Source organism: Aquila chrysaetos, chromosome 11 (assembly GCF_900496995.4).
Source record: "Aquila chrysaetos chrysaetos chromosome 11, bAquChr1.4, whole genome shotgun sequence".
NCBI classification, from domain to species: Eukaryota; Metazoa; Chordata; class Aves; order Accipitriformes; family Accipitridae; genus Aquila; species Aquila chrysaetos.
The window spans coordinates 38,745,464-38,758,296 of NC_044014.1; the positions used below are offsets into that span (position 1 = coordinate 38,745,464).

The 12,833-nt window shown below is 39.8% G+C and overlaps 1 protein-coding gene across 19 annotated transcripts in view; it reads left to right on the top strand.

Annotated features, from left to right (window-relative positions):
- The window catches only part of MICU1 (mitochondrial calcium uptake 1), a 108,768-nt gene that overhangs the window by 46,099 nt on the left and 49,836 nt on the right, over positions 1 to 12,833 (top strand). For 10 of the 19 annotated variants that reach the window (XM_030029841.1, XM_030029840.2, XM_030029846.2 and 7 more), the window contains 2 exons: positions 8,883 to 8,888; positions 9,805 to 9,919. In XM_030029841.1, coding sequence (XP_029885701.1) covers positions 8,883 to 8,888; positions 9,805 to 9,919 — 121 coding nt within the window. Of the gene's footprint in view, positions 1 to 1,938; positions 1,951 to 8,524; positions 8,591 to 8,882; positions 8,889 to 9,804; positions 9,920 to 12,833 lie in introns of all 19 variants that reach the window. The other 9 variants (XM_030029842.2, XM_030029847.2, XM_041127099.1 and 6 more) reach the window with 4 other exon arrangements.

The following is a 12,833-nucleotide window of genomic DNA, read 5'->3' on the forward strand; positions in this document are numbered from 1 at the left end:
CCCTCCTGCTACCCTTGCTGCAGTAAGTAAATACAGAGGCTTTCAATGCCTTCTAATTAAATTTATGAATTAAGTATTTCCTGCCAGCATTTATATTTACATCTCCAGATGTTTGGGGATGCCGTAGAGTAATGCAGAGCAATAGCAAAATGAAGGAAAAGGAAAATACTTCAGATGGTTTCTGTAAGGGCCAGTAAAAAATCTGAAATATGCTTCCACCGTACAATGCAGGCTTGTATCATGGGCCGGTATAATGGTTAGCTTAAACTACTCTTACCTGCCAAGGCCCTGTAACTGGAGGTGTGTGTTCATTAAAGAAGAGTTGCTGGGAGTCAGCTCAGGAGGAAGATTTCTTGCCAGATGATTTAAACAACATCTCGGGAGCAGAGGAGCCTGAAAAATGTCCTCAGGAAGGATCCCCATGGAAAGGACTGGAAAGGACCATCCTTTTCTGGTGGACTGAAGGATCTTGCTGCCAGGTTGAAAGAGGGGGGGAAAAAGGAGCTGTTATTTATTATCCTGAATTTCTGGGGTCCTTTGCTTTGTGTATGAGCCAAGGCTGGAGTGTGAGACTTCCATCAGGGTGGTGTAAGCTGCTGTAGACCCAAGCTTGCAGCAAGACAAGTTCAAAGTCCTGTTGTCATTCAGGAGCCAAACACTGGATCAGAGCTCTGAGCTCCTGTGATGTTTAAGTGCCTCCGAAACATTCATTCAAAAGGATGCAACTCTAAACGATACCTAAATAAAGGCAAGCTATTGCAATTTGGTAAATAGCAGTGTAAGTGCGTGTGCAGTTGATTTACTGAGCCTGTTAACCGAGAAGGATACTCGGTACTTTCTCTGGCTTAGATGCAATGAAAACAGGTGAGGAGTCCTCTAAATCCAACTGTATGAGGTTTTGCCAATGTCTGTTGTAAGACTGTTTGAAATAAATGAGTCCCCAGCGTCAGCAGTTTGAGCTTCTGAGTCTAGGTTGTGGCTTGCTTGGAGATACCTTGAAGCATTCAGCTATCCCAGTCCATAATCTGTGTAAAACATCACTGTCCAATTTCAGATTTCCCGCTTTTAAATTCCTTCACCTTCTGATCTCAGTGCAGGTAATATTTACATAATAACCAGGAGGCACCTTCTTACATAGATAATAACCTTACGCTTGTTTATATGAAAGTTCCTCTGTCATCCCCAAAAGCGTCATAACAAACTGGTGGGAGGTAATTCTTGCCTGTGACCCTTTGTGGAGCCAAGCAGAGATGCAGTTTATTGCAGATAATCAGCAAATCTGAGCTGAGCTAACACAATTTTTCTCTTCCTGACTTTCTTTGCTGACACCACTGTCCATGTTTGTGGGTTTCTTTGCTTGCTAGCTTTCTCCTCCCAGCCAAACTTGGCCCTTCCATCTGCTCTGGTTAGCAGTTTTGAGTTACTCTTGTGTTCCTCACTGCTTTTCCCTGTTCACTGGGACCTGTGCGGATGCTGAACTGCAAATTCGTCTCTTGGCTTGTTTTTAATAAAACCAAATTTCATCAAAGAAAATACTTAATTGCTTCTAACACAGGTAAATGCATGGTGTGCAAACATCTCTGTGGACACCGGGGTTGCTTTATGTCCACATACAGAACACGCTTCATCCTTTCCTGCCTCCTCTACCAAATGTTCGTGGTGTATTTCAGTTTTGACAGAGCTCTACTTGCTGTTATCTTTTTGTACCGCTAATTCTGTTGCTCGTTTTCACAGGGCTCGTTTGGCAGATACTACTAAAATGCTCTAGTTGCTGTATGTCCTCTTTTATTCTGGTTTCTAGGTACCTGGCGGGTGTTTCTTCCAGCTACTAATGTCTCTGATACTAGTGTCTTTATTCTAATTATGGTTTGCTTTTTTTGGTGTAACCAAGCATTCCCTCATTTTCTTCCCTTTTCTAACCCTCTCCCCTTCCACCAGGATTTCTGGCAGGTACAAAGCAGACAGCATGTGCTTTGATTAGTTTGTGCTTCAGACCTCATAATATGCACTTTTCGTGTAAAAGGGACAGTGTATGCTCACCCTTTCTCCCTGCTCCTTCAATAAATAATCCTGAATCCTCTCCTTGATCCTCAGCCTAAAGGATTTATTTCAGAATACTTGAATTTGGCTTGCTAAGAGTAAAGTCCTCAGGGTAACCGTTAATACATGGCTTTATTAACGGGAACATATTTGAGCAAAGCTCAAATGTGTATCTCCCTGTCTTCCTGTTTTCATGGTGTCTTTTGAGGCTTCTGACTGACTTTGCAGCTTGATGAGGCTGCCATAGAGCTGGCTCTGTTGGAAAATGGCTTTTTTCACTCGAGACCATAAAGTTAGTTTTATTCTGTGAGAAAGGACAGGCGTCTCTGGCCAAATGCTGTGGGGAAACATAATGTATTTGAAGGTGTGTAGGTTTGGGGAAGAGTTAGTTTTGAAAAGTTTCTTGAGTTTTTCAAGTTACAGAACTATGTAGAGTGAACTATATTAAAGAATATTTTAGGAAGAAGATATTTGAATGCTATAGTTCATAAGATGGTTTCTAAGAAAAGGAACTAGAAAGCAGAGGGAGGTTCATTCAGTATTACTAAGTAAAGAGGGACATGTACTCAATGCTTTCACTTTGGCCTCTAGCTTTGTGACCTTAATGAAATTCACAGGGGAAGTTAGCAAAAAGCCAAGCAACTTGGTGATAAAGTGCTCCGAAGTGGGTGTATGCAGTCTTGTAATCAAAAAGTGCTTTATGGGATCATTTTTGGCTTTAATTTCCTTGGTAGTTTTGCTGGCGTTAGATTAATGCTTAATACTTGAGGGATACAAAACTGAGCTCTGAAAACTCTGTCCTTAGGTAACATGGAGTTAGTAGGGAGAAGGGCAGAGGGAAGGAGGGTGGATCGAGCAGGGTGGGAGGGAATGTTTTAGGAGGTGCTTGACCTCACTGACTACAGAAAGAGGGGAGGTCTGGATGGGAGAAGCAAGTGAAGAAGAAAGGAGGAGTGAGAGAGGGGAAGGGAATGGGAAGATTTTTAGTTGTTTCTTAATTTGGTTCCTTACACCGTTTGCGATTGCGAAGACAATCTCTAATTATGTGATTACGTGCGGTTTTTCCCCAACCCCCTTTCTCATTTGGTGGGTGATAAGTACTGAGTGTATGGCCCCAACCTTGTCATCTGAGCCAATGTTTAATACTTGCTTTCTACACAGAATTATAATTTTCCTTGTGTACTTTCACACTGGAATTTTTATCCGAGAAAACGAGCAGCGTGCATTATCAACATAATGAGTTCATCTTGGTAATGCAGGCTGAGATGAGGGAAGGCAGTATCCTGATTTCCATCTGGACACCTAAGCAGCCATTTAAATTCACAGGTGTCAAAAGTCAACTCATTTTAGAAGCATGGTTTGGGACATCAAGGACCTAATTTTAATCCTCCCCCATCAAATTTCCATGATGAATGCTGCTGTGGTCCTACAGATTGTGATTTCATTACCCTGCGGAGGACTGAGTTCAGTGGAGGGGAGCAGAAGCATAGACTGTCCCTTTTCCGAGGCATTTCCTATTTGCTTTTCCAGCAGGGGTTTCTCCCTTGCATGAGTGGGTCTGCTGCCTGTGAAAGGTCGGGAAAGTCTGTGTCATTTTTTTTTCTTGGTCATACAGAATGCTGGCCTTGCGTTTCAGGTGCTGTTTGTTTTAAAGGTGATGAATATTTACAGCCTTGCTGGAAGGAGGGAATGCAGATTTCTCTTTCCAGTCTCAGGAAACCACCTGTAGTAATAATTGTTGCCTAATTTTTGATTCTCTGTACGTGTCCAAATTCAAACTCAGAGGGAGAGAGCATGCAGAACAACTTCATCTGTGTCCCACTCTGTATTTTTGTCCCACTATGTACATATACAGATAAAATAACCCCCAAATCAAAGGTTTTAAAAAAATCTTTATCAAAATATACTCTTGAAAGGTCATAAGCTGCAGTATTTGTCTGCCAACAGTAAATTTTAAGCATTTTCCTATGCTAACACTCACCCACCATGATTTGCCATGCAGAATCTGTTTGTGTTTGCCTGTGTTAGTATGTAGACTTCATAGTAAATTATTTAGAGCCACTAGGAGTGATACTGTGAACTTTTCCACTGCAAAAAGAGGTTTATGACTTCTAGAAAGTCCTTGTGCTGTTTCCATCACTACCTTAAACACTCTTTTCTTATTTAGTGATATAGAAAAAGTGATATAAAAAATCCCAGCCAGTGCATCTAAAATGACTTATTTTGCATCTACGTTATAAAGGTAGCTTTCAAAACTCTAAAGCCCTCAATTCTCCCCCAAGTCTTTTTTTTTTTTTTTTTTTTTTTTTTGTCCTTGTTTCATAGCACAGAGGGACCTCCCCTATCTCTTTTTTCTTAAAGGGCTTTTGAACATCTGGGCTGAAAGGCTCAATTTTTAAATCTGATTCTGAAAGCCTTTTTAATTCTTTATTTCCGTTTTCTTAATGTAGGTAGTGAGGTGCCAACATGAGTTGTCATGAAATCTCTGAATACATGGCTTTGATTCTTTAAAGTTTGTATCTTCAAAAAAAATGAGCAAAAATTAAAAATTTCTCTTCTTTCAGAGCCTCCAGTTGAGCATTTTGATGCAGACAGAGTTCAAAGCATTAATATTTTTAGTTAGCATAGCAGGCTGCATTGCCTGCAGTTTTCACTGGCATTTCTTAAGGGTTTTCCCTTATCTATCTTGTGTGATAGACTAATGCAGAGCATCTGCTGCAAACCCATTAGTCAGTGAGTGGCTTGGTATCTATTTTCCCAGATTTTAAACAGCCCTGCTCGGGAAGGAGCACAGGAGTCCGTGCCAACACGTTGCTGTCCTGCAGGCTCTGCTGGACCAGGCGAATAGGAGCCACGTCGCTGCACATTTAAATGTTGCGTAGCACTAATGAGATGGCAGGTGCTAGCTAATATTTTTAAAGATGTCAAACAATCTGTGTGGTAGGTGCTAAAGAGTGTTTTAAATGCATTAATTAAATGGATTGACCAATAAATTTTATGAAAAGATTTGTTTTCCCATCCTTAGAAGGATTCCTAATAGTTTTTTATTTATAGGGGTACTGTCTACTGATTTAAGCCCAAGGTATCAAGCCATGTGCAAGCAGGATGGACTAATAGTGCATCATGTCTATGCGTACTGCTTAATGTTATGGCACAAGTCCTAATGTGGGGTTCTTTTCCTCATGTTAAAGAGATTTCATTTGTAAAGAGACATGTATACAAAATTGCAATAATACAGAGGGTCATCTTTACCTTGTAAAGCCAGAAAACTGAGAAACAAGGGTAGAAATTGTCTATATTAGGCCAACTTATAAGACAGATTTTTTGGAAACTCCTGCTGTGGAAAAGAGAATATTTCTTTTTAACACTGAACATAGAGCATTTTAACTTCTTTTCCTATATGCCTACAGCTAACTGTAAAAGAAATACATTAATAGATGTCTTCTAAATGGTCTGCATAACTGAAGGTGGTCAGTTGGGACTGAAAGAGAAATGCTTTGCAGCAAGGTGACTTCACTGAAACATTCATGGTTTTGTATTTGCTTATACAATATTGGTAACCTTAAAGTATTTCTTTTAAAAAGGAACAAACTGAGTATGATGACATTTGTCAATAAAAGATGGTTATGCTTCATCTAAATTTCCTTATTAATTTACAAATTTACTTTCTGGTTTTGGATAAATACTCGTTATCTTGCATGCACTTTGATATTTATTGTCATTTTGGAAGGCATAAGTCACTGTGGAGTGGTCACATAAGGCTGATATATGAACCAAAGCTTGAGGAATTTAAGTAAAAAGGTGATGTTGAAACCTACACAAGTGATTTGAATAAATGTGCCAAAAGTGTGTTTTCTTCTCCAGATTGAAACACAGACTGTCAACTCTTAAGTGACTTACCGAGAATGTGTTCCTCTCAAAGTGGCAAATTAAGTGCTGCACAATAAGTAGTTTCTGAAATGCAAAATGAAGTGGAGCTGCAAGGATTTAGCTGACAAGGCTTTTCTAAATGTGCGTTAGGAATGCAGAGCAAACACCAGCACTGCACCTTGGCATCTGTCTCTGCCTTTGCAGAGAAGGCATCCCTTAATTTGCAAAAATACATCTTTTTTTCAGACTTGCATAATTAAGTATTAACATGTTTCACTCTTCACTCAGCCCTGAGAAAATAATTTTTAAATCCAAAGTAAAGGTAATATTTGGCAAGGAATGGAAGGGATTAATGGGGGTTTTTTTTCCCCCCAAATTCTGTTACCTGAGATCTGTACCATATGCTTGGCTCGAGGGAGGCTCCAGCAGTAGATCGGTTTTGGGCTAGAATGTGAAGTTTGTGATATATCTTCGGGTGCTTTGCTTGCTTGCAGCCAGCCTGTAACACAAGTCTGGGGAGTTGTCTGCATATGGCATGCAACTTCGTTTTCTACAGCACACGGGTTTGAGGGAGGCTGGTCACTGTTATTGATACGTTCAACCCATGTTCTGGTGCTGTTTGTTGGGCTTGGAGCCTGAGCTGGAAAGGGCAAACCAAGCTTTGTATTTTGAAATACAATTACATTATTTTTTTTAACCTGTTGTCGATGTCTGGTATTGTAAGAAAATCTGCCTGAATGCCTGTAAAAAGTTTTAGTCCACTAAGACTGGACTGGTGGCTTTTCACTGAACTTACACAGCCATGCTTGTGCTGAAAGCAATGGTATATTTAGATTTCTTTTTCTTTTTACTTGTTAATTTGGATGTTTGCTCGTTTGTGTGCTTGTTTAATATGAATCTACTGCTCGATTAAAAAATACATCATAATTGTAAGCTGTTTCCCTGTGGCTTGCTCACTTGTGAATGCTCAGTTTTTAATGTTTTTTGGGTGTGCTGAATGATCTTAACCAATTACTCTGGTTTTGGGAATGGATTTAATACAGAAAAAAAGTCTTACATGGAAGACATTTGACTGTTTTAACTGAGCTTTTTGAGAATCAGCTTGTGTTCAGATACAAAAGGGTATGAAATGTGAAAGTTGTCCTGAAATTGTGTGGATAACTAATCTGTGAAGGTGACATGTCTCTAAAAGAGGATGGAGGCTTGGAAAGGGTTTTTTCCCTACATTTTCTGATTGCATGCATTACCTTTCTGGCTAGAAAAGATGGTAGAGTATGCTGGAAGTAGCATGTGGAAAAGAAGCTCAAGGTCTACAGACAGTGGTTTTAGATGTGAGGTCTGACTTTGGGTTTTTCCATCTTGAGCTTTGAGGGATCACAACAGTCCACGTTGTGCTTTGTAAAGTAGGTAGATTGATTTTTTTATTTATTTTTTTTAATTTATTTTGGTTTTTTTCCTGGGGTTTATAATATAATTCTGTAGAATACGATGTTTCATGGTGAGGAGCAACCCCTGAGAAGGATGCTTGCATCCTTTCCCATAGCAGGGCGAGCTTCCCACGTACTTCGTGGAAAGCAATCAAACATGCAGCTTCTCAGTGAGCCAGAAGAAAATAAAGGGGAGAGTTGTGAATTTTTTTTAAACTTATGTTCTCCCAGTGCTAGGAGCCTGAAAATCTTACTGATCAGGTCAGTTGTTATTTTCTTCTATTAAGGTCAGTGGGAGAAATTCCCTTTCCTATTAGCTGTAAGCAGGCTGAACACCATAGTCACAGCGTATGTTCCCCTTCCCCAGGTTTCTGACAAGTAGATGCTTGTTTAAAATAAATAAATAAATAAAATTTTTTACTTTGCTTGCTTGAAGTAAGATGCCAATGAGTAAATTCTTCTCCCTCCCGTCTGTCTACACCTTTGTATTTCAGAGAGCAGCTAACTTAATAACTTCTTTTATTGTTACTCTATGGATGTGGTTTTCCTCTTATGAGGAATATTTTGAGCGGTTTGATGTCGACTATGAATTTTAAGTGCAGAAAAAAAAGCCATAAAAAATAATAAACCAACCTCTGGAACTTTTTCATGGGATCCTTTGAGCGGGTGAAGTAGGATGCTAATAGCTAGTTTATGATAAATGCTGCTGAAGACAGGCAATCGGAGGAAGAGGCAATAAATCACATGAGCAGGTGAGATGCTACTGGCAACACTGCTGGCAGCAATTGCAGAAAACTACTTTCTCCACAAATACTCACTTCAGTTTAAAGGAAAACCAGACATTGTTTATCTGTCCTTAACATAAGCATCAGTGTAATTTTGCTTCGGATCCATCTCGATGGGAAGGGAAGCAAAAACATTTTTTTTCAGTAAATGATACTTCAACCTGGTATCCCATAAGCATAAATAGCAGTTATCTTGCGTGAAATGAATGCCATTAGTATGTTGTCTGCTGTTAGTGATTCGCCTCTTATTAAATTCCTGACTCTCTCCAGATGGTAAAGGCAGAGCTACTGAGAAGAGTTTTATTTGATCAATAGAGCTGAACTTCTTTTCTTTGGAAACTGTATTTTTTTGGTGATCTATATGATTATTTTTTGTTTCTTTTCTTGTGGTTTCCAAGCCAGATACGGGTTAAATTTTCATCTAAATTATTAGCTGAGCTCATCCCCACTCTGCAGTCACATACAATGGTGAGTTCTCTCAAAAAAAAAAACCAAAACAACCAACAAACCTGAGGTGGATGAGAGACATCAGCTGCAGACAGTGGGTCTGACCCAGAGAGGCTACGTGCTAACTCTTGCTGGGATGTCTACTTAGGCTTCTTAACGGTGCCCAGTCAAAGCAACGACCTGGTTGCTTCAAAACTTTCTTGCTCTTCGCAAGTCTAACCGTTCGACTTGATGTTATGTTTTGCCTGCTTATTTTATTGTCGGTTAACCAGTTTTCTTTCCTTTATCTTGTATATGATGGGATCTCCGCTAGACAGAGGTAACAGTGGGGGACAGTTGTGTAGCTGGACCCCCATGTGGTGGTGTTTGTCAGTGGTTTTTCCTAAAACTGTTCCTAAATTCAGCCTTGCTTTCACCATGCTTCTGTGCTTGCATGACCTGGTTTCTGTGGAATAACCTCATCCATGCCTACTTTTCTTTATATTAATTTCATATTCTTCTCTGTGTGTGTGTCTACCTTCTCCTGCTATGTTCTTAAAATGGATCACCAGTGTGGATTTCAGTGTGTATCTCCTAACAGTTTTATGGATCCTTTTCAGTCTTTGAAGCTTCAGCAGATCAAAGGGACTTGGATTTTTAGTTTAGTAAGGGAGATTAGCTGATAAGACACAAGGTGTTGAACTGGTGCAAGAGAGAGAGATTGAGATTGCTATCAGTCCTGGTCCTCCTAGTGAGCTCCTGAATCGTGTGCTTCTGATAACTACACGTTTTTGATAACTTTGATCATACTTTATATTAATGTGAAATAGTTCTTTCTTGGCTATTGCTACAACAGAGTATAACTAAAATGCTCTTAGTCAAATACGATGATTTCCTTTTTGAATCCTGTATTAAAAAATCTGATTTCCATAACACTAATATCTCAAAGATTCAGACAAGTTTGAGCAAAATGGACATAGTTTCATTTATCTATATTTCAGCTAGGCTAAACCAACTAATTAATATTGTGCAATTCCTTATCCCTCATCTGAGATGGGGAAGCACTGATCTTTGCAGAGCATTTCTGACAGATTTGAAGGCTGGAAAAGGTCCACTTAATACGAATGGAGATAGTAGGGGTGTGTGTATGTGGAATGGCTTGTTGGTGGTAAGGATACAAATAAAGCCTTCTGTTTCTCTATTTAATCAGTTGCTTTATTTTGTCTTTTTGGGGTGTGGGTTGGATGAATAAATAGAAACTGTCCCAGGAGCGAGAGAAGTTTGCCGATGAGGACAGCATATTTTATGCGCTTGGAGAATGTGGACTCATTTCTTTTTCCGACTACATCTTCCTCACCACAGTCCTTTCCAGTAAGTACAGTGGGGGTTTTTTCTTCTGCAATTACTGATTTTTTTTTTTTTTTTTTTTTTAAAGTTTTGAAGGTTTACAAGCAATGAGTTTGCTATTGTTGTCTACATACATTTCCCTAAAAGGAATTCTTGATTGCTTGAAACTCGAGCTGAGTGAATAATTGCTATTGCTTCATCTGGTTTAGACTTAGCTTCGCGTGGTTCAGAAAGATAAGCAGATCAATGACTTTTGAAGATTTATTTCTCATTTTAATATGTAGCAATTTTTTTTTTAATGAGTCATTTGACCTGCTGTTCGAAACTGTAAATGGAGATGTGTTCTTGAGTTGTGTTCATATGATATTTGTGTGTTTGGATTAACATTGCTTTCCAGCTCTTCACTGGTTACAAGACTGTACAAACTCTCTTCTCTGGCTATATTTTCACTTGGGTAAGTTCAGGCTTGTGCATGATGTAATCCAATGAGGAGAGAAGCTAAGCCGTTTACATTTCAACAAGTATCATTAGATACCTTCTGTCTTCATCCTGCTGCACTTGACTTGCATTTGTGATATTTCTGTGATCTGCTAATCTGTTCCAGCAAAGTCTTCTGCACTTGAAGTGCTGGCACTTAAAAGTTTGCTTTGTTGGCAAGAAACAGTGAAACTGAAGCCTTTGGTAATGTCAAATGGCATTTCTAGACTTTCTTCATGGGAAAAGCAAGTTAAAAGCCTTATTTGCAGAGCTTCTCTAGCTACTTGGAAGGTGCTCATCGCAAACAGGGAAGTCAACAGAAATTCCAGTTATTTTTTAGCCCCATTAGAAAATGCGGGGTGAGGGGGAACATGCTGCTGTCCAAATGAACTTGAGACATTTTATTTTCAGACCTTTAAAAAAAAAAAAAGAGAGAGAGAGAGAGAAAGAAAACTTGGCCATCTAATCTTATAAGTGTGTGTTTCATGATGACCTGTTTACAGGAATTAAAAAGCTGGACACTTCCCAGTTTACTGTAAATCGCCATTGCTACCTGCTCTGTGCTGTTCAGGGAGTCAGCTGTGTAATTCACTGATATTTTGTAAAAGCAACAGGTGCTTTATTTTTTTTCCCCTTTTTCTTGCATGCTGTAACATGGACAAATGAAGGAGGCAGCTCGTCATTTACTGAACGTGGCATTTCAGAGGATCTATTACCGGGGAGAAGCAGTGTTCGAGGTCTTGTTTGTTGTCAAATGGACGTGGTGGGGAAAGATGTGTATGTGACCTTCATGTTGTGAAAGCAAACAGTGAGAGATAAAGCTAGTTCAAGCCAGGGAATTTGTTTTATGATTTTTATCTGCTTTTTTGTTTGACTGAGTCTCAGAACTGACTCTTAAGACTTTTGCCGTTCCTTTCTTACATTAGTCTAGCCTGTGCCAAAATTATCTAAGGTATTTTCACTTGTGTAGCAGGGCCTTTTCATCTGAGTCTCCACAGATGACAATGAACTCTCAAACCTGTTGTATCACATTACTGAATGTGGTTTAGAAAATGCTCATGCCGTTGGCTTTATGGCTGTGCTGGTGGTGAACAACCCCCTAATCAAGTACACGGGGCGCAAAATTAATTTCATGTGCTTCTGCAGGCAGCAGTAAGAGAAATTGTTCTGGCTTCGGTTTAATTTCTTTGTTGTGAGAATAAAAGAAAAGGGACCACCTTGTGTTAGAGTAGCAGCCAGCCTTGTTTTGGAGGGCTGTGTGGGAGGGATGGTTTTTTGCTCTTGGTTTTGGGCTTTTAAACGTGTTTGCAGTCACTGGGGAATCAGACTAATGACAGGAGACAGAATTGGGTGGTGTGTGCTCTGAGAAACAATGTGAAGGGTGGGCAAGGCAGGAGCTGTCAAAAAGGAAAAATAAAAAAAAAAAAAAAAAAAAAAAAGAAGAAAAAAAGTGTTCCAGGACTTTTAGTCTGACTTTTAGGTATTTTGGGAGGTTGCTGAATGGTTATTGAGGATAGAGTAATGTCTCTGAAGCTACTGTCAAATAGTCATTCCCCAGAAGAAGAGTTTTGGTTTCATTTTTAAAGCATTTGCTTTTATAAAAATAAAACTCTCAAACAAACTTTGCCCTGTGGCTAGATGGCAAATTCACGGTTATGCCATGCTGGTTTACTCTCTTACTAGTAAACACTACCTTGCAGGAATCCAGTAGTTTCTGATTTTTTTTTTTTTTTTTTTCCCCCCCCCTGGGAAATAAGAAAAATAGAATGAGGAAAATACATCTTAAACCTGACTGTTCAATATTGGTTTTCTCACTGTTGTTTAAATAACTGAAACATTAAGAAAGTGTCTGGACAAGAGCAAGCTGTAGATTACATCAAATAGCTAAAAGCCGCTAAACAGTGAGAAGGAAGGTGGTGGATTGAGCACTACAGCAGGATAATCAGAAGGGGAGTGTGAGATTGGGTCTGGGGGTGGGAGGCAGGAGGGAGAGCTCCTCTGCTGTGCTCAGAAGTGATGGAGAGAGATCAGTCGTGGTCTGGGCTGGCTTATTGAACTCAAAACTGATCAATGATAATGTCTGAAAACAAGAAACCCCAAGGGCTTTGTGTTACTGTGCTCCTCGGGAGCGTCGTGTCCAGCAAGTCTGCTGAAGGTGGCTCCTGCCCATGTCCCTGGCTCTACTGAAAGCACTGCCAGGCTTTGAGAGCACTTTACCAAAGCATTCAATTTAATTTGTCTCTGCAGCTTCAGCTTCAGCTCGCTTTAGTTGTATCCTCTGAAACGCGGACTGCGTGGCAGCTGCCAGGGAGGGAGAGGAGGAGAGAGGGCTGGAGGCTTCATCTGTATGTTGCTCGCAGAGAGCTGTTTGCATATTGCACAGAAAATGAAGTCTGTCACCATATTTTATTTACAACTGATTTTCTCGCTCTAGCACTGTCTGTTCTCATCGGTTGCCGAG